General features: G+C 36.7%; 1 protein-coding gene across 2 annotated transcripts; it reads right to left on the bottom strand.

The window, feature by feature from the left end:
- Window positions 1-899: 899 nt before the first annotated feature.
- Window positions 900-13548, bottom strand: LOC145782100 (prostaglandin reductase 1-like). Of its 2 annotated transcripts, XM_082593844.1 has the most exons (9): window positions 13336-13548; window positions 12933-12978; window positions 11908-11958; window positions 9858-10025; window positions 8915-9032; window positions 8148-8303; window positions 5615-5720; window positions 4169-4293; window positions 900-1125 (listed from the first exon to the last, which is right to left on the bottom strand). In XM_082593844.1, exons 1-9 carry the CDS (start codon window positions 13439-13441, stop codon window positions 967-969), a joined length of 1035 nt encoding a protein of 344 aa, XP_082449970.1. In that variant the 5' UTR covers window positions 13442-13548; the 3' UTR covers window positions 900-966. The 2 variants fall into 2 exon arrangements, with proteins under 2 accessions (XP_082449970.1, XP_082449972.1); XM_082593846.1 differs by lacking the exon at window positions 8148-8303.
- Window positions 13549-20685: the final 7137 nt, after the last annotated feature.

Here is a 20685-nt window from a genome sequence, read left to right as displayed (position 1 = left end):
TGTTTCACTATTGCAACGTGTAGTTTGATGTTCTTCTGTTTAACTCGGCCGCGGTGGTACATTAATCCTGTGCAGTGCATGCGAAAACAGTTGCTTTTCTAGCAGCCTTGGACTCAAGACTTTAGCGTTGACGAGGGACCCGGGGAATATTTTTGTCAGTTTTTTAAGCTCTCGACTTTGTGTAGCCTACAAATAAACTGCAAGATCAAGCGACGCCGGATCGACTCAGGTTGTGCGCAATCCAAGCGCAGCTCCCTGCTCAACGACACCTGATAGATGGAATAATCGCACAAAGACACTTCAAGAAGCGAAAAGTTCTCTCTCAGTTTCGGTGACTTAGCTGCGTCAGTGTTTTAAAGCCTCTACAACAAGTATGTAAAACTGCCAAGATTAAGCTTTCAGATAGAGCAGTAATATTTTCTCAGTCCGAGAATAAAGGTTTCCATGATCATTCAAAACCTCGGATGATTTTGCAGGGCCGGAATCTTTCCAGTAGGTCAAAGTCATTTGCAACACTTGGTTCTCTAGAACGGTGACTTACCGATGTTCTATCGAGAGTCGCGGGGACGTTCTTTCACTTGGCCAACAACCAACTTTTGGAAAGATTTTATTTTTGGTAAGGTCCCATAAAATTTAGTCATTCATTAAGTGACACGCTTATCTTAGAAACCGATGTCTATGTTCACCTTCGAGCAAGTCTACGCTTGTGTTTTGCTAAAACATTAGCACGTGTTTTTGAGATATGTCTAACCGAACTGCTCTTAAAACATTCAAACGGTTTCACCGCTGAGCCGCCAATATTGCTGCACACCAATTTAATTAACCTGCACATTGTATCTCATATGTTAGGCCTGGTTGAAAAGTAGGTTATACATTTATACAAGCTTGCAAAGCATTAGTACATCGCCAATTCATTAGTTTATTGAATTCAATCATTCAGTCTACAAAAAGAAACAAAAATCAGCATTATAGTCGTTTGAAGTTGCCGGAATGCTGACACGCGCACATTGGCATCCGCAGACGAACAAGAGCTTTTCCTATTTCATCACCGCGTAGCATTCCAAGAAAAGCTCTGGCTGTGTTTTCAAAATCATCGGTGATTACTTCTCGGATTTTTATCCTTCGCTGAAAATTAGTCAAATGGTACATAAATAGTTGAAAAAAACGAGTGCTCACACAAGATGCACACTCTTCAGTGCACAGCACTCTGCAATGTACATCCAGTGTCGTAAGATAGTCTGTTGGCAGACACAGGGCCGGACTTAGCTGATGGGAGGCCCGGGGCACTTTTAGATGGGGGGCCCCCCCGTGCAAAAATTTTTTCGCGCCTACGGTGCAAAAAACCACCTCTACGTTGGCCCAATGTTGGGTTAGTTAGTTAGTTAGTTACTTGACAGGGTTAGTTACTTGGCTGTTGGCCAACTGTTGTACCAACTGTTTGGCCTCATGTTGCCCACTGAGTTTCCAGTCCAGATGCTACTATTTAGAAGTCCATGGCTGAAAGAAAAAATAATAATAACACAAAATCACATGTTTTTCACGTAAGGGGGCCCTTGAAAAGTCGGGGGGCCCGGGGCACCTGCACCCTCTGCCCCCCCTTAAATCCGGGCCTGGGCAGACAGAGACTTTAACTTATAAAATTGAAACAAAATTTTCCGAATTTTACTAAACGCTCTTTTTCGCTACGGAAACTAAAGCTGCAGTTGAAAATTTCAACGTAGGCCTAAATGTTTTTGTGTGTTCGTGCTATGTTCCCACAATTGAAATAAATTTCATTTATATATTTTTTTAATTTCAATTTTGCATTTTTGATACAAAAATTGTAGGCTAGCCTACGAGGATTAAAGAAAAAATAAAATATGAGTAGGGATAAGGTACCGTAAACTACTAAAATAATTACTTAATTTTACTCAACATCAAAACAGTCTTTATCTTAGAACAGCGTTTCTCAAAGTGGGCGAAATCGCCCCCCTGGGGGCGATTTTGAGCGCCAAAGGGGCGAAAAAATCAAAAGGAGCAATCGGGGAGCGAAAACATTCAAAGGAGGCGAATTTATCAAACCACCAATAACAGTCCAACGCTCAAACCATTCACTGCAAGTAGATGAATCCACCTTGACTGACAATGTGTCGCTGCTGCTTGGATATGTGCGTTTTGTTCATAATATGAGAAAAAGAAGAAATGATTTTTGCGCTCAGTCTTCCTACACATATAATTCTGGCATCAAGCACCTTTCATGCAGTGAAAAACTTCTACGAAGAGAAGGGGATTCCACTGAAGAATATTCTACAATGCGCAACTGATGGTGCTCTGGCAATGGTTGGATAGCATCGAGGGTTCATTGCACTGATGAAAAGATAAATTCCTGACATTGTGTAATTCACCGTCAGCATTATTTTGGTTGCCCGTAATCTCAGTCCTGAACGGCATGAATCACAGAATATTGTGATAAAATGCGTCAACAAGATAAAAGCGCATGCTTTCAACGACAGATTATTTCGTTCACTTTGTTGGCAAAATGATGAACAATTTGAACGTCTTTGCATACCGCGGTAAGATGGCTTCAAAAGATGCTTGTTTGAGCCGCTTTTATGCCTTTTCTGTTTCAGTTATCGAATTCCTATCAAGCACTGACGTGACATTAGCTGAAGATGTGATACCCTTAAAGAGCGGGGAAACCCAAATTAACTTTGCGAGTTTTTTTGTTTCAGCGTGATGTCATTGTGTACAACATGCGTTTTAGCAATAAAAAAATCCAAATTTTGTTGCCCTCGTCTCGCTAAGGCCGCTTTTGTTTGATACCTGTTTGCGAGGTCTCGTTGCGCATCAAGCTGTGATTCTGTTCACTGTGACGTCACAAGGTACATATAGTTGTGGCCAAAAGTTTAAGACCAGACTTGATTTATGACGATTTTTGCATTACTTTAAAATACTGCATCAGATATAAGATGATGCATAAAGATGATGCAACTGAAACAATATATGATGCAGTATTTTGAAGTAATGCAAAAATCGTCATAAATCAAGTCTGGTCTTAAACTTTTGGCCACAACTATATGTACCTTGTGACGTCACAGCGAACAGAATCACAGCTTGATGCGCGCGAGACCTCGCAAACGGGTGTCAAACAAAAGCGACCTTAGCGAGACGAGGGCAACAAAATTTGGATTTTTTTTTTGCTAAAACGCATGTTGTACACAATGACATCACGCTGAAACAAAAAACTCGCAAAAAGTGAATTTGGGTTTCCCCGCCCTTTAAAGAATGACATCGCATATTTGGCGGGCATTTTCAATGCCATAAACGAAGTAAACAAAAAGCTTCAGGGAGAAATGATAACCCTCATCAAGTGCAAAAGCGTGATTACCTCATTCATTGCAAAGCTATCTTTATTCAAACAAAGTTTGGCTCAAAATGTCTTAACTCAGTTTCCCAATTTGAGCGAGAATGTTATTACAGAAGAACAACGGCAAAAATACTGCTCACATTTAGACATGCTTCATAAAGACATGAAACTTCGTTTTGCAGATCTCGTGGACTTCCATGTTTCAAACTGGGTGGTACAACCATTTTCTACCGAACCCACAGTCAGACATAGAAGTGGAACTTCAAGAGCAGTTCATTAATATGCAAACAGATGATGAGTCAAGAGTGAAATTCAGAAAGGATCGATACGATTTGTTTTGTCCCAGGTTGCTGGCAAATATTAGCTTCTCTGGAAAAAAAGCTAGAATGTGGATTTTGTCGTTTCCTACTTCATATATGGTTGAAAGGGGGTTTTTGTCTGTGACATTGATGCTTTCAAAGCAAAGAAATCACTTGCTAGTTCATAAACGGGATGATCTTCAACACTATCTTACGAAGATGTCGCCAAACATTTCAAAACTTTGTAAAAGTCGTCAAGCTCATCCTTCCCATTGAACATTATCATGTTACTGTCAATTTTGTTGATTAAATTCCCAAAACTAAATTTGTCTATCACTCTATTATCAATGTTTATTTTACTTGACAGAATTAGGGGGGCGAAATTTTATTTCAATAACGAAAAGGGGGCGATGGACTAAAAAAGTTTGAGAAACACTGTCTTAGAATGTCAAATTTTTGACCACGTTCTACGGCTAGCTTTCCATGAACTGAAGTTAAACAAATTCAAAAGAACAAATTGTACCTTTGATACCCAGGTAGCCAAGTCTCTAACCGCTTCTGGAAACCTTGATTTGAAACGAGAAAGTGTAACTACCACCCCTTTCATTTTTAATTGTTTGGAAACTATGGCCGGCTGCACAATATCAGCTAGAAAAATTGCTCAAGTTATATCTCAAAGCAATGAAATAGTTCTGGTTCTAGAGCAGTGGTTCTTAACCTTTACTAATCTGCCGAACCCTTGTGTTAACCTGCGAGCTTTCGTTGAACCTCAAATTTTCACTAAATCACAAAAACAAAAATCTACCATATTTAATAGCCTACATTACTGTATCAATGAGACTTTTGTTGTTGTTTTTCCGAAACCAATAGTAAGATTCGAGGCTTTGTCTCGGAATTCTCATGTCATTCTCGCATATTCTCGAAACAGCAATTCTCATGTCATTTTCGCATGCTGCATCGCTGCAAGCTGGTTTCGTTTTTTTGCTTTAACATCCACCAGAATAGAAAACACATGCTTGCATAAATGAGTGGTTATGAATGGCATGAGGACTTCAAGGTCAACTTTTGTAATAAGAGGATAACTTTCCATTAGTTGGCACCAAAACGTTTGAAGATATTTTGTATTGAAGATTCTTTTTTTTGCACCTCGATTTCTTGAAGCTCGATAATTGTCATCCAAGTATGGATTGTTTCTGCTGTTGTAGTATCATAAGCAAATGGTTGACGAATCCATGCTGGATATTACGTTTGTTCAGGAAAGTAGTTTGAAATGAATGTTGCAACTTCTGCAAATGCTTAGTAAATAGGCTACTGGCTTAAGCCTCTGAACTTCTGTTACTTCGCCATTAATTGCTGTATCGGAACTACTTACTACCTCATCCAGACGTGGAAAGTTAGCAAAGTTGTTATTTTTCAATCGCTGCCACCACAACTGCAATTTCCTCTGAAAAGCACTCATTTGCTCTTCAGCTTCTATTACATTTTGACCATCTTGTTGCATTTGGTAACTTAGCTGATTAAGATTGGTTGACAAAGCAGAGCACTTTTCAAGAACTTCAATAATTCTGTGCGCAAAGCAAAAACGCGATTCATCACTTTGCCCCTCGATAGCCATCATACTTCAGTGTGGTTCAAAAATGTTTCCAAAAATTCGGGCGTTCGCGCCGAACCTCTGAAATAGCTTCGTCGAACCCCAGGGGTTCGATTGAACCCCGGTAAGAACCACTGTTCTAGAGTTTGTAAAATGGTATCTTACGTAATCACACAAATGTAATAAGCTAGTCTTAGGAATTGTTAGATAGGCTGCTATGTAATTCTTCTATCCAATCTATCTTATTTGCACAACTGCTTGCCACTTGACTTAAATTGCGTAGGTTTACAATTTGTTTTGAGGGATAAAATTTAGCAAAGCTGAGAAAGATATTTCTTGGTTTAAAATTAACTTTGCAAAACAAAAAAAGATTTGTACCTTTAGTCGGATTTGCGTTGCCGTAAAAGTTAATAGAACCGCAAACTGCAATTCTTCCATTTTCATTCATATGATTGATGACGTCAGAAGATAGCTGTCCTCCAACCTAAGCTGACATAAAATAATAAAGTAAAAAAATGTAGGTAGATTTTGTGCCCCATTTATCTGTTGCAAGTATTGAATGAGAATCATTATCCTTGGACTGAGAAAGTCTTAAAAGGTTGTTTCTTGCAGTTTTGCGGACATGCAGACGGCTTTAGCGTCGACGCAGGCCCGGTCTTTGAGGTTGCCAATGAAGTTTTCGATTGTATTGAAATTGTGCTGTGGTTCTTCTATGACTGCCTTTTGCATGGTAATGAGCATCATCTTCTTCTTCAACAGATTGATCATGTTTGATCAGCTGTGATCTCCCTTATGAACTGCCTCCATTTTGTTCTGTCCTTTGTTTTTATTAGTGTTTCCGGTATGCTTTTTATTCCTGTAATTTGCTTGATATTGTCAAAATATTTCATTTTTTGTCGTCCTTTTGTTCGTTTGCCTTGCGCCATCCCAGTCAACATTGAATTTTCCAACGAGTTGCTTCTTGCTATGTGTCCGAAATATCTCAATTTTCTGAGGTTAATGTTATTAATCAGACTCCATTTATCGTTTATTTGTTGGGAAACAAATTCATTTGTTTTTCTTTCCATCCAGCTGATGCGTAATAGTCTTCTGTGACACCACGTTTCAAAACTTTTTAACTTTTTAATGTCACGTTTTTTGCATGTCCAAATTTCACATCCATATGTGGCAATTGGGAAAACGAGAGTTCGCAGCAATCTTAATTTTGTGTTTTTACCAATTGACCTCTGTTTCCACACCGTTGTAAGTGATGTCACAGCTGTTTTTGCCATAGTAATTCGCCTTCTAATTTCAGTGCTATCATCATAAGTGTCAGTTATGACACTGCCAAGATAGCAGAAATTACTTACACTTTCAACAACATTACCACCAATGTATAAGTTTGGACAAATTTCATCCTTTTTACTTATGGCCATCACTTTTGTTTTTGTGGGATGTAGTTGCAAACCATATTCTTCACTTCTTGACTTGACCCTATTCAAAAGTTCTTGCAGTTCCGTTACACTTCCACCGACCAACACTATGTCGTCAGCATATCGAAAGTTGGTTACCATTTTTCCTCCAATTTTCACAGTGCCATCAAAATTCTCCAAAACTTTTCTCATTATGTGTTCAGTATATAGATTGAAAAGATATGGTGACAATATGCATCCCTGTCTGACACCTTTTCCAATGGAAAACCACTCGGTGAGGTCATTTCCAGTTCTTACTGCTGCTTTTTGAGCAGTATACAGGCTTCGCATTAAATTGATCAGATGTGTAGGAAAGCCATAACCTTTCAGAATTGTCCACAATTGTTGGTGCTTCACTGAATCAAAAGCCTTTCGATAGTCTAGAAAACATAAGTGAGTTGAAAGGTTGCGTTCTCTTCGTTTCTCTATCAGCATTTTAAGATTGAATATTGCGTCTTTTGTTCCTTTGCGGGGTCTATAACCAGCCTGTTCAGGAGCTAATTCGTGTTCAATTTTGTTTTCTAGTCTTTTTTTAATTATTGTTAACATTACCTTGCTGGCATGACTAATTAAAGCAATTGTTCGGTGGTTGCTGCATTCCGTTATATCGCCTTTTTTTGGTAATGGGACAAATATTGACTTTACCCAATCATCTGGCAAAATGTTTCCCATATTCTGATACAAAGTTTATGAATTGTTCTTACTGCATTTTCTCCAATATATTTCAATAGTTCGATGGGTATATCATCAGATCCGGGACTTTTTTTGTTTTTAATAGTGTTTAAGGCATTTTCTACTTCACTCAGCAGTGGTCGTGGCTCTGTATCATTTTCATCTTTGCATTGTGTAATTGGATTTGTTTGTACATTATCGATAGGGTCTTTTTCTTTGTATAATTCTTCGCAATATTCTTTCCATCTCTTTTTTACCTCCTCTTTCTGCCACAAAACTTCACCATCTTTACTTTTTATGTTGTCTAGCTTTGGTTTGAACTTATTGGTTAAGCTTTTTACCGCTTGGTATAAATCGCGACATGAGTTATTTGATGCGTGTTTTTCGATTTTACAACATTGTTGTTCTATATTGTCTCGTTTGTCTTTTCTCATGGCCTTTTGTAGCCTACCTCCCTATTGAGCTGAGCGTACTCTTGTCTGGCCTCTTCTGAATGGAAAATGTTTGCTTTCAATTTTTTCCGTTGTTTTATTTTCATTAATGTCTCTTCTCTAATCCAGTTGTTTCGCTTCCTGTTTTTCATTGGTAATGTGTTCTTGGCTGATTTTAAAATTGTTTCCTTTGTGTTATTCCAAAGCTCCTGAGGTGATGATTCCCCCTCTATACCCAATAAAACCTCAAATTAATAATTGCAATTTGTCCAATGAGCATCATACCAGGATTTAATCCGACATTCACAGTGTTTGCACACATCACTGTTTCGGCCTGCTATTTATTAAAAAGCTTACGTTGTCGAAAAAGCAATCTATTCCATCACGAGCACATTTCCTTATCATTCTTGACCACTGCGTGTCTTTCTTGTAATTGAAAACTTCGTAAAATCCAATCGATCTGGCAAATTGAACCTTTTCATCGGATCCACAACAGCCAACCGCCCTGCAACCCTACACAATGAGATGCTATATTTTTGTTCATTGCATTGTGATTATTGTACAGCAGTTGTCCAGCGGACTTCACACTCCACAGGCATATCATACCAGATGCAAGCGTATGCATGCAACAACAGTGCCAACACAATTTAGTTTTCAGTGCCTTAGTTCTTCTTTCAAAGCAGAAAAATAAAAATTACTGTATTAGCTCTATATTGTAGCTCTCGCATTTCACGTAACGGACCGTCTAAGCTAGTGGTTTTGAAACTGTGACCTAAACATGGGTTGCAAAGGGTACAAAAATGGGGCGTGCAGGGACGATTTAAATCTTTAAAAATGGGATAAAAAGAAAAAAGTTGAAAAAAGCATTGAAAATTGTTTATAAGCTATAAGTTCTCCGTGGTCTTGGATCGTGAGATGTTCACAAAAATCAGATTTGAGTCTCACTTAAAAAGTTCGAAAACCACTGATTTAAGCAGTGTCCGGCCTCTAATGGCGTTCCAGGAAATCTTTTGCAATCGTCCACTTTGCTATTGCGTGCCACAGGATTGGGTACCGTAGGCTGCCTAGCAAGCTGGCATGAAAATACAAAGATTAAGAGAAAATCTCATTCTTAATTTTTTTACCTTAATAATTGCAATTTGTCCAACAATGCTTCCAACAACACTTGCACACCCGCTCACAAAAACTGTTTCCCTTTGCTGTGGCTTGCAAATGTCCAATAATCCAAAATACGCTGTTAATCTAGAAGTGATGCATATTGTAGTTAGCTTTGTAGCAAATAAAATAGTAATAAAATATTATATGCTGAGATATTGGGAATAGCCCACTGTAGCGTTTAGATCGAGATTACTTTCATTTTTGGAAATCATTGCAACATTTTTCAAACGATCTTGAAGAGCAAAGATAAATATCAACCTACTCAATAAGTTAAGGAACATCTTTCAAAAGTGGAGCTTTCTTCTTTAATGTGAGCCTTATCTTGTTTTAACTTCAGGACAGGGTGTAGCCAGCGAAGTCAGAAAAGCTTTCTGTTACGCACTGGGCTGTTGAGAGGATAATTTGGGCCCGGTACCAATGAGATCTTCCCGCCCCAAATCAGGACATTTCTAGAAAAACTAGGCCATATCTAAAAAAGACGCCCTGGTTTCATCAAGTTTCAGGGTCTTTAAAATCCCCCTGGGCCCGTGTCCAAAAGTACCCCCTTTACCACCATGTCAACGCTACTGGCTACGCAAATGGCATTAGTCTCATTTGGTGAAATATTGGTGGAGCACTCGAATGACACAGTCATCAGTTTAAACGGAGCCTTTTGGCGCTAGCTAGGTGTGAAATTGCTCACAGCTCGTAGTTTTTTAATTTCTTTTTAAATAGTTCACGGCAGATCTAATCCTGTTGGCCTTGTTCACAGCGTTTCGACGAGGATAACCTAATTCAAACACCGAAAACTGGTTCTTAGAAACTTTGTTTATAACCCAGATAATAAAATTCGTTCATTCTACATTGATCCAACGACAGCATTAATTTAAAAACAACGAATTTTGCTCCTTGGAAAAAGGGAAACATTACCCTGGCATTCCAACCACGCTCACACAATGCAATATATCCACTCTTGGACGAAGATTGTCAACTCTATACCAGATGAAATCGTCGTCAGAAACGCATATCGTCTTCCATCCAGTTTTTTGCAATACCATGCAGCCCTTCGGATAGTTTCCATTTTTGCTTTCCAGCACTCTGGAATAAAAAAATAAAAAACTGCAATATTGATTAATCTATGTCTGAAATACTTGCGCTCCTAAAAAGTTGGCATCTTCAACCGTTTTATACAGGGCTTTGGAGCCGGGGCCCCGGAGCCATGCATTTTCAACGGAGCTGGAGCTCTACGTAAAATTCAAGTGGAGCTGGAGCAGAAGCTGGAGCCAGTTGTTTGAAAAATATGTCCGGCTCCGATGGATTTCATAAGATGCTACTACTATTGGCTGAATTCACATAATTTTACAGCAACTTTTCACAAAATTAAAAAATTATTTGCGTAATCAGACGTCAAATTAACGAATAAGCTTCTGTTTTGAAACGCAGTTCCGCATGACATTTTGATGAAAGTACCTTAAATTTCATAAAGTTGTGCCATGTTTTAGCAACAGTTGACTGCAGGCAATTTTAAGCTTTAGAAATTAAATTGATATGTCATCATTATTTTAATAAAAGCACTTTTCGAAGCCTGAAGCTGGCGCAGTGGTATCAATAAGCTCCGGAGCAGGAGCTGGAGCTAATTTATGATAAAAGAGAGCTCCCGAGCTGGAGCTGGAGCAACTTAACATGTACGCCTGCTCCAAAGTGCTGGTTTTATGTTAGGTCTTTAAATAGTAGGCTACAGAAAATTTGGTTAAATAGGCTACTATGCCAAGATATAGCGGTTATAGCCTCGTACTTTCCGTAGCTGTCAAACCTATGCACTTCCTGCAAGCAGGCCTTAGCATCTAATTCCACAAAAAAAGACAACATGGATAAACCAAGCTTCTATAAGCTATATTTGAAACTAATTTTGCCTCAATGTAATTTTGAACTAATTATTTCATTAAGCGGTAAGTAGGTGAATATTAAATTTAATTTTTTTGTTTCATTAACTCAGTGATAAAGTTAGGCAAACCGGGGCGTGTTGTCACAGGTTTGGGGTTTTTCGATTTGTGCTTTTGCTATATACAATGCAAGTGATTTAGTTATATCATTCGCACGCTGTCCACTTACACTTCCTTTTGCAACTAGTTAAACTTTTTAACCGTAAAAGGATTTCAAGAAAATCAAATTTTTGTAAAAAAAAAATTGTGACGACAATTTTTCACAATTTTTTTTTTTACAAAAATTGCAACTGTTCTTTTGCACGTTTGCAGTAACTTAAAACCTGCTAACCGGTGCCGCATCAAGTCCATTTGGGGCCCCGCCCAAATTCTAGTAAAAAGGACCCTCTTAAAATTAGCCTATGTTAAATATTTACGGTTTGAAATCCTAAAATGTACTTTTTAGCACTTTTACGTTTTCACTATAAAGTTAATAGAAAAATCCGTAAACTAAACAGAATTCAAAGAAAAGGCTTGTGTTGATGGGGTAGTGTTGTTGAAGTCCCCAGTTTTTGAAATTGTTTGAAATGTTTCAATGAAATTTATTAATATTCTTGCATTAAACTTGTACGTTGGGGCGTGTTGTCACAGCTGTGACAACTCGCCCCGGCGTACGCAGTCAGACAAAAGTTTTAATGGCGGCTAGAAAAGGTACGCTATTAACTTCTAAAGTGTCAGCTAAACTCCTAACATTATAAGCTATAAAACTGATTTCATACTTGCGGTCAGACTGCTCTTACGAAAGCGTCACACAATTTTGAAAAGTTAGTAAAATTTATATCGATGACCAAATTTTTGATAATAATTTAATTTAAGCTAAACCTGCTGTCTTTTCTTGATTTTGCTAACCTCAAAATGAAGATGACACATAACGAAGCACATGCTACAAATATAGACTAGAAGTCGTCAGTGTAAGTACAAAAAAATTGCTGTGACAACACGCCCCGGTTTGCCTTTTTATGTTTTTCTAATAGTAATGTAATGCTAAATTAGATGACCTGGCAATCTGAAAGCCAACAACCGGACTGTCTGGTGGAAACGGATTGTCTCTGTAAAAACAGTAGCCTAGATTACGATTTAATTTACGGTTGTTTGTAGTAGGCCTGGCCTAGCCAGTAGCCGATAACGGATCTAAAAAAAATTGGACTTTTCGGACCAAAGTAAAAAGCCTACAAGAAAATTTTGTGAAATCGGAGAGAAATTATAAGTTGTTTTCTTTGCTTTGGAGGTGACGTGACCAAACTTCCCTTTTGTATCCGTTATTGAACCTACTTAGGCTATATCTAGCCTACAATATTTGCTATTATAAGTTATAGGCTATTTCTGAAAATTAATTGGAATTCGATGGAAAATAAAAGCAGTGGTGGATCAAAAAACCTTTAAAACACCTTTAGGCTAGTTCAACTTCAAACCAACATCGCAAGACATAATAAAACAAAGAGCCAAGTTAAAAAGGGTTAAACTTCAGATCTGGATGTTTGGGCAGTGAGCAGAGATGAGCGTTCGCCCACCTTTTGTTAGTCATACCAAATTATCTTCTTTTTACGTAATTCAATCAAATGCCCGATAGATCCATAATTATATGAAACGGTTTTCAGATTAATGTATAGATTCAAAAATCAGTTAGGTGCAAAGTAATTGATTGAAAATCTCATTTTTAATATCAGAAATTGTGATAATCTTATCTTAAGAAGTAAGAAAGCCCCTTTAGAAGTTCAGTGTCGGTAATTTCGCATATTTGTGTAAGCTTAAACCATTCACGTAGGCCAAGTTAGTTGATAATGTAAAGTTTCTTCTTGTATGGGCTGATAAATTGAAATTGAAATATTGTCTGTAGATTATTCCATCCACTAAAGATCGTTATGAAACTGCGTCGGAACTTTTTCATAAAATTATTATTGCTTTTAGCCTTTTGTCTATTGTTGTTTACATAAGAAAAACAAGTTTTTAAAATAAAAGTTAGCCTACAAGTTAGTCGGTTCAGTGGATAGGCTACTCAAATTAAATTATTCAAATATCATACCTGATAAACGGGTCGATGCTGATGCACAAGGCTTCAGTCAAAACTTCTGTCAATGCAATCAACGTTATGGATAAAGTAATTTTTACACTCGTATTGATAAAGTAATAGTTTTAACTTATTAGTTATGGTATTACGATTATATTATTTTACAGCGATTAATTGAACTTAATTGCACATTACGTTTGAATTTTTTATGCTAAATTTTTTCTGAAGTTATGCGGAGATTATTGTAAATTTAGCCAACAAAGTTGTTTTCTTAAACCAAAATAACCCATTCCCCAGACTTCCAATCAACCGTTTTTTACATTAGTTCAACGTCTGAAAACGGTCGATTGCTGTCTGGGCAGTATAAATCCAGTCTATAAACCTATAATTGAAAGCACTGAACCAGCCACCCATCTACCTCCTTGTTTAAGGTCATCCTCCACTTCACCTTCAACAATACAAAAATCTTCTAAACGAGGAGCGCCATTAAAATCTTTTTTCTTTATGAAATATTCTGTTAACATAGTTTCAAAACTTTGTGGTTAACGAAGAACTAATTGCATATTTTTTGTAGATAATGAAGTGGAATTGGTGAAACAATCATGCAAAATAAAACAAGTTCACTTGAGTTTTTTTAAATTTAACGAATAAACAAGTTTTGAAGCCAAACTGTTGTGGTATGAGTGTATTGTGACGTCATAATTGTATCAATATAGAAAATGCTTCCGCATTTTCAGAATTTTTTTGCTTGTGGAAACATCAAACATTTAATTGCCATTGCGGAAATTTGATGGATTATGGAGAATTTCTCAATGTGACTTAGGCGAACTTCCTGTTTTTAGCAAAGAAGTGTGCCGATGGTACCAGCTCTTGGTTTCACATAGCGATATCATTAAGTAGGCTATTTAAAACATGGCATTTGACACAAATCAGTGCCTCCACTGGAAAGATATCGCGCTAGGGTTTAAAATAACTTTTTCCCAATTCCTACTCACTTTCCCCTTCCAAAGTACGGTAGTTTATTCTCTAATTCTTTCAAACTCGGAGACTTGCCTACACTTAAGCCCGGCATTGAATCGAAATACAAGCCTAGAATTAAAGTGCAGTGCAGATAAGTGATCCATTAGCATTGATAGGTGTAGAAGTTCGTTCAATCGATTTCCTGTTTTCAACAACATCACACTACTGAACTTTCCCCTTCATTTTTCTGTTTTTGCATTTCCTTTTTTTGATGAATAAAACTTTTTCAAGAAATGACACAATCAATCGTTTAAATACAATTTTAACTTTCTAAACATGTTTTTAATATTATAGGTTTGGGAGAGGAGCAATTTTACAATACCATAAACAGATGACTGACAGTAACTTAATGGGATAGAATAGCATTATTCAAAACAAATACAATACCGTACTCTAATTCTAATACAATAACAACATAATAAACTCAAACATTTTCGTCAAGAGTTCTTTGTGCCCTCTTCAGGAAGTAGCCTACCTAATTTAATACATCTAAAACAGTTCAGTTTATTCAGTTCAGTTTATTTTTTGAGTTAAAACAAAAAACAAACAAACAAATAACTGTAAATAGTGGTAGTGATAAGTGACTGAAATAAATAAGTGCAATATGTAGGCTACTTAGCTAACCTACCATACTAAAAACTTAGGCTACGTGTTGTGACCAAAAATCATTAAAAAATTGTTTTCCACCCAATAAACCACCTCAACTTTCACCAGTGATTCTGTTCAATAGCGATTGATCTCTTTCAGTTATCTCCGTTTTATCAAAACATTACATTATGCCATATGCTCTAACCAGTTGTTTTTGTCAATATCTTGGACCGCACCGTCGCACCATTGTTTATCTATCACTTTTTTTCAACATAGGCCTAGTCCAGGGGTGGGCAAAGTTGTTCAAAGAAAGAGCCACTCGCGGATAAACCATAAACACCAGCGAGCCGCGAAATCAGTTGACACAAAATAACATAACAGCAATAAAAACACAATGATTGCTTATCCATATGAGTTTTGTACTTGGCTCACTAATCTCTGAAAATTGGACGATAAGTTGTTAATGCTGTGCGAATTAATTCTTCCAAGTGTTCATTTGTCAAGATTGCACGATGTTTTGATTTACAAAGTTATAAATTCTTGTAAAAATGAATAAGTAAATTCTGGTACTACTTCTAAGCTTCAACTAATCGCTGCTTATAGCGACTTTACTAAACTTCCAATTGTTGCTGACTGAACTCAAAATGAGCCCGGAGAAGCACAATGTTGCTTTTGCAAAGTCACAATTCCATTGTTTAACAATGGCTACAGTAAAAGAGAGACTCTTTTTTGATCTTTGTGTTGTATTGGCCGCAAATTAGATTTTGAAGGCAGTGTAGGCTGAGTCACAATTTTAATTTATAGCCTACTAACCGATTTTTGCGCCTCTATCAATGTGGCGCCCATGGCTTGAGCCATACCTGCTATACCCTAGGTACGCCACTGCTTGATTGACAGTCCGAGATAATATATTTATAAAGTATAATCTTAATTTTTTGTAATATTACGATTCAATACAAGAGCCACAAAATTTATGCTGAAGAGCCGCATGCGGCTCGCGAGCCGCAGTTTGCCCACCGTTGGCCTAGTCTAATGTGCCGAATTGGATTAGACTACTTTGTTTATTTTGGTCTAACATGTAAAACATAACCCAATATTACTGTGACTTGCTGCTACTACATCTTAAAATTATCCCTCTATTCACGTAACTTCACATTAAAGCACGTTTGATACCGTAATACATAGGCCTAACTTCCTTGGGGGTAAAATTCAATTTCTGCAAGAAGATGATGTTGCTTCTACTTGTTCGTCGTATTGTCAAATTGTAACAATTTTGTAAGTCGTGCAAGACCTGATGCGTTGCGATTGAAATGGCTTCTTCCGTGGTAGGATTTCTTTGTAGGGGTTTCTCTGCCTGCCTTGCTCTTGTTTGCTATGAGCTGAACGTATCAAGATGTGTTCCCCTTCTCTTACGATCATCAGCACTCTGAATAACGCATCATGGCCGATCTTCATAACAAGTGTCTATTTATGCAAATCTTGAAAGTATCGGCTAATAGCTATATGGGCTGATAAACCTATAGCCTGCATATATGTTGTTCTTATTATTTTTGTGGGTAATTTTTTTTCATTTTATCGTAAAAATTTCTGAAGGTGTTGCGACCGTGCCAATTTTCTATTAACTTAATTAATTATTTCGGCCTCAAGAATGATATAACGTTCTCGTTTTGTCGCTTCTCTTTTTTGGACGTTTGCTTAGTTTTCTACGTTGACGTACGTATATTGTTTTGCTGTGATAGTTTACGATGTGAAATCTTACGATGAGCGACAAATGTGAAATAAATTTGCAGAACAATGTGAATGCCGAAATGCAAAAAGTTTACAACTGGTTGAAGCTTAATAGATTATCATTAAATTTCTCAAAAACTAAATACATGCTAATAACAAATAAAAAACACATAAAAAATTTTAACATTAACATTGGTAACACAAGCATTCAACAAAAAGATCAAATAAAATACCTTGGCGTTTACATAGATAACAAATTAACATGGAAATATCACATAGATAAAATTTGTGGAAAAGTAGCAAAAGGTTCATGGGCGTTGCTTAAACTCAGAAATTATGTCAACACAGACACTTTAAAAGATGTGTATCACGCTTTGATTTACTGTCATTTGCAATATTGTATTTCAAGCTGGGGAAAGGCCTGTGACAGTGCACTGGATCCATTAATAAAATTACAAAAAAAGGTTATAAGAATAATTACGAAACAAAATTACTATGCTCACACTAATTTTTTATTTTTCAAAATGAACATCTTGAAACTAAAAGACATACATAACATTGAAATAAAAAAACATATGTACAAAGTTCATATGAATGAGTATCCGTCTACGTATTGTGATTTATTTACAAATGCTTCATCTATTCATCAGCATAACACAAGATATCAAACAGGCAACAATTATTTTATAAACAGATCAAACACAGAATTTGGCAAGAAGTCCATGCAGGTATTGGGACCAATGCTCTGGTCAGAGGTTCCAAGTAGGCTAAAAAACTTATCATTTCATTGTTTCAAAAAAGAGATCAAAACGTTAATTTTACAAAGCTACAGTGCATCGTAATAAGTGATATGTTATGGAAACCAACTTGTCAGTTGCTTCGGAAACTTTATTATTCTCTGCTTGCTTCATGGAATTTTGTGTTTTGGCCTACGTTATCATCAATATGTTTTTTTTATGCGTATGCTGTTGTTGAAGCGCGGGAACGTTTCAATTATTATTTTTCTCTTGTAAGCTTATTTTAAATGGCAAAATTGTAATTTCCGTAGGGTGGCAATTGACTAGTAGACCGTATGGTCGTCTCGTTGTCTCCCTGTCGGTATGGGAACTTGTGTAACTTTTGTACTGTGTATATTGCATATTTCAAACATGTACCTATGTTCCTGTTACTGACAAATAAAACATTGATTGATTGATTGATAGTCAAAAAAAAAAAACTGAACCCTCATTGTAAATAAATTTTTACTAAAAAATTGCAGCTTTTCTAAATAGGTAATCCCCCTGATCTGATGTAAACATTGAAGAATGAAATGGAGACCGAATTTGACAGAGAATTTTTTAAAATATTGCGTGTTTTATTTTTTCTTGCCTTCAATCGCACTGCAGTAGGCTATATAACCTGGTGAAATTTTATTTTGTATGTTTTCGCTCTGAGGATGCGCATTGTCATGGTGCGCGAAACGTCAGTGAAGCAATAAACCATCCATCTTGTTTGTTGTTAATTTTACTTTCAATTTCATCAGATGAACATAGCAACTAGTGTTAGAAACGATAATTGTCCTGATGAACACCCAAACTTTTCAGTATTCAAACCTTTTATTTCACCTGTTGTGAGAATAGTATACGGTACAATTATAAACAATGCGAATAAAATAGCACCATAACAATCTAGATCCCACAACAGACAGGAAACAGCAAATTACTATTTAGTTCATCGAGTCAGCTGCTTCTGGTGTTTTTAAATATTGTGACAAATATGTCAAGCATTGGTATTGTCAAGCAATGTCAAGTATTGGTACAAGCAAGACAAATTTAGAAAGTTCTAATTTATGCAAATTAGGCTACTGATAGGAAGTATGTCAATATCTTGGTACAGTAGTGAAAGTTTTGCTCTTCTGTTGCTAAAGGTTATTGATTTTAGCTCTTGATAGCCGAGAAGCAATTGCAAAATTAAAACATTTTTCTTTCTGATCATGATTTTAAACCTAATTAGAGAGTGTATCTCTTGTTGTGTCAGCTGCTTTTCCAAGTGGTAAGAGCCCATACCTAACTCGAAAGATTGTTGGATTGATGGATGCCGGGTACTATTGTTAACTATGTTTTGGCAGCACACCTTCATTACAGAAAATGCTCTTATCTGGCTTCGACACTGGCGTGGCAAGCTATGAATGGCAGCACAACTTGTAGTTAATTAACTTAAAGGTGCTGGTGAATTGTGGGTTTATTGCTTGATGCTTGTCGAACACCTCTGTTTCCATTGGGAATGTTTTTCAGGATCTAACAAAGTAAAACAAACCTATTTTTTGCACAATGTTTAGAGTTTACCTCACTTAAATATATTGCCACCTAAAATTTCTGAAATAAATTTTTAGATTGATAAAGAATTAAAGATAAATCGCAGTATTGAATGTAGTATTTTTAATAGAAATTAACTTTTTGGCTTTGAACAGCATAGATCTTTGAAGCTTTTAAGAATTGCGTACTGCGTAGCTCAAGCTCAACAATCTTCTTCTGACTTTATTTCCACTTCAAGTGGGGTCGCTGGCGCGGATTGCAGTCTTTCACACCATTCTGTCATCAGCATCTTCTTCCATACCTCCCGCTATTTCCTTATCTTCTGCTACACAATCTCTCCATCTTTTTTTTCGGCGTTTCTTGCTTGCTTTTACCAACTTCTAATTGTCTTAGTTTTCTTCGACATAATCTTTGACCTCCTTATGATGTGACCCAACCATTTTGGCGTATCTCTCTTAGCTGAGTAACTCAATAATAATAAAAATAAAGTATGGTACTCTAGTCCCAGAGAAAATCATTTGTTAAGTTAGTGCATAAATTAGAATGCACATATTTGATTTGTTACATTTTTTAGTAGGAAATTCTTGTCAGCAGCTTATATAGTAATAAACAACTAAACTCCGTTAAGAGCAGATGTTGTTTGGTAACGTTGTAGTAGATTATAACTAGCTGGGCAGTCTCTATAAATTCTTAAAATGTTTTATTGAGGAATAAAAATTAATTGAAAAACACCACTAAATAATTTTTCATAAGTTGATACATTTGTAAGTATGTGTGCTTTGTTTTTAGTGTGCCTGGCAAAACGAATCATCATGCTCATATTAAAGACCACTGTTGCATATTTTAAGGTTTAATTAGCAAAACTTACATACAGTAGAACTCGGTTAATCCGGATTCGGTTAATCCGGATCTTCGCCTAATTCGGATGAAACTGGAAGTACAAATGATTTGTAATCTTTTTTTTGAGAAACGGCTTCGGATTATCCAGATTATTTAATCCGGATCTTTGCCTATTCCGGACAAAAGTTGCGCTTTCTCTATCGCTTTATCCGGATTTGCCCGACAGTTTTGCCATTTTATGCTAAAACGTACGTGGCTTACTGCGAGAAATTTCTTATCTATTCTTCCGTTAATGTGACGCAATAAATTATTGCGAATTTCTTCTTTTCATAAACAGTAATCCCTCCTAACGCAAAATTCGTGCGCAAATGCTAAAACTCGTACTGTAACTTGAAAAGATGTCGGTGGAGTTTTCGGCGGTATGTCGGTGATGTTTTTCCAATAGAAGACTTTGTTTGATTTTTTGTAAGTTTTCCAAAGAAACTCGTCTTCCGTAACTGTTTTCAAAAGTTTTGAGTGACTACAGATTATTCCGACACGCATGTCTGAAGATATAACTTTTGCCAGTGTGTTCTTGCGTTAGACGCAGAGTCTACAAATACCTTCGTTTTACATGCATACTGCATTTCAAAAGAATTCTATCGCTAATGTGGTGATCGCGCGTCTTGGAATTGACGGATGACCACACTAATGCGTTCAATTTCGGTGATTTTTACTGATACCCTTCTATCTAAGTAACATCAGGCTTGATAGAACCGTCATCGGTTAATCCGGATCTTCGCCTAATCCGGATGGAATCGCCGGTCAAATCGAATCTGGATTAACCGAGTTCTACTGTATTTACTAATTAAATTCTAAAAAAAATATTTTTGTTGCAGCATAACTAGCCTATTGAATTTACTAACAGCTGAATGGATTCATGTTTTCATGAAATGCATTCAGCATTTGTAAAAAATGCCTTAGTTGCCAAAGTTACATAAATGCAAAGGATGAATATGGTGTATTTCTTGTTATCGGCTTGCATATTTCTGTGTAACTTGGTTCCATCAAAGCAGCAGGAAAGAAACCACTATGCGTATAGATCGACAGACAACAAAAAAGCATTTTTAATATATCGCTACTTAACAGATACGACGGGTTTATGTTTGGTTGCCCAGATGAGTTTTGAGGCCGGCAAAGAAATATTCAGTCTGACATTAAGTCCTCGGTGTTTATTGCACAGTACTGCAGCACAATGGATAAAGCTAAGAGGAAATTTATTTCAAAACATTAGATTTGAACGATGCATTACTGCTAAT

This window comes from Aplidium turbinatum, chromosome 13 (genome assembly GCF_918807975.1).
Source record: "Aplidium turbinatum chromosome 13, kaAplTurb1.1, whole genome shotgun sequence".
Classification (NCBI taxonomy): domain Eukaryota; kingdom Metazoa; phylum Chordata; class Ascidiacea; order Aplousobranchia; family Polyclinidae; genus Aplidium; species Aplidium turbinatum.
The sequence above is the reverse complement of the archived record's forward strand: the minus strand, read 5'-3'. Positions and strand labels throughout refer to the sequence as shown.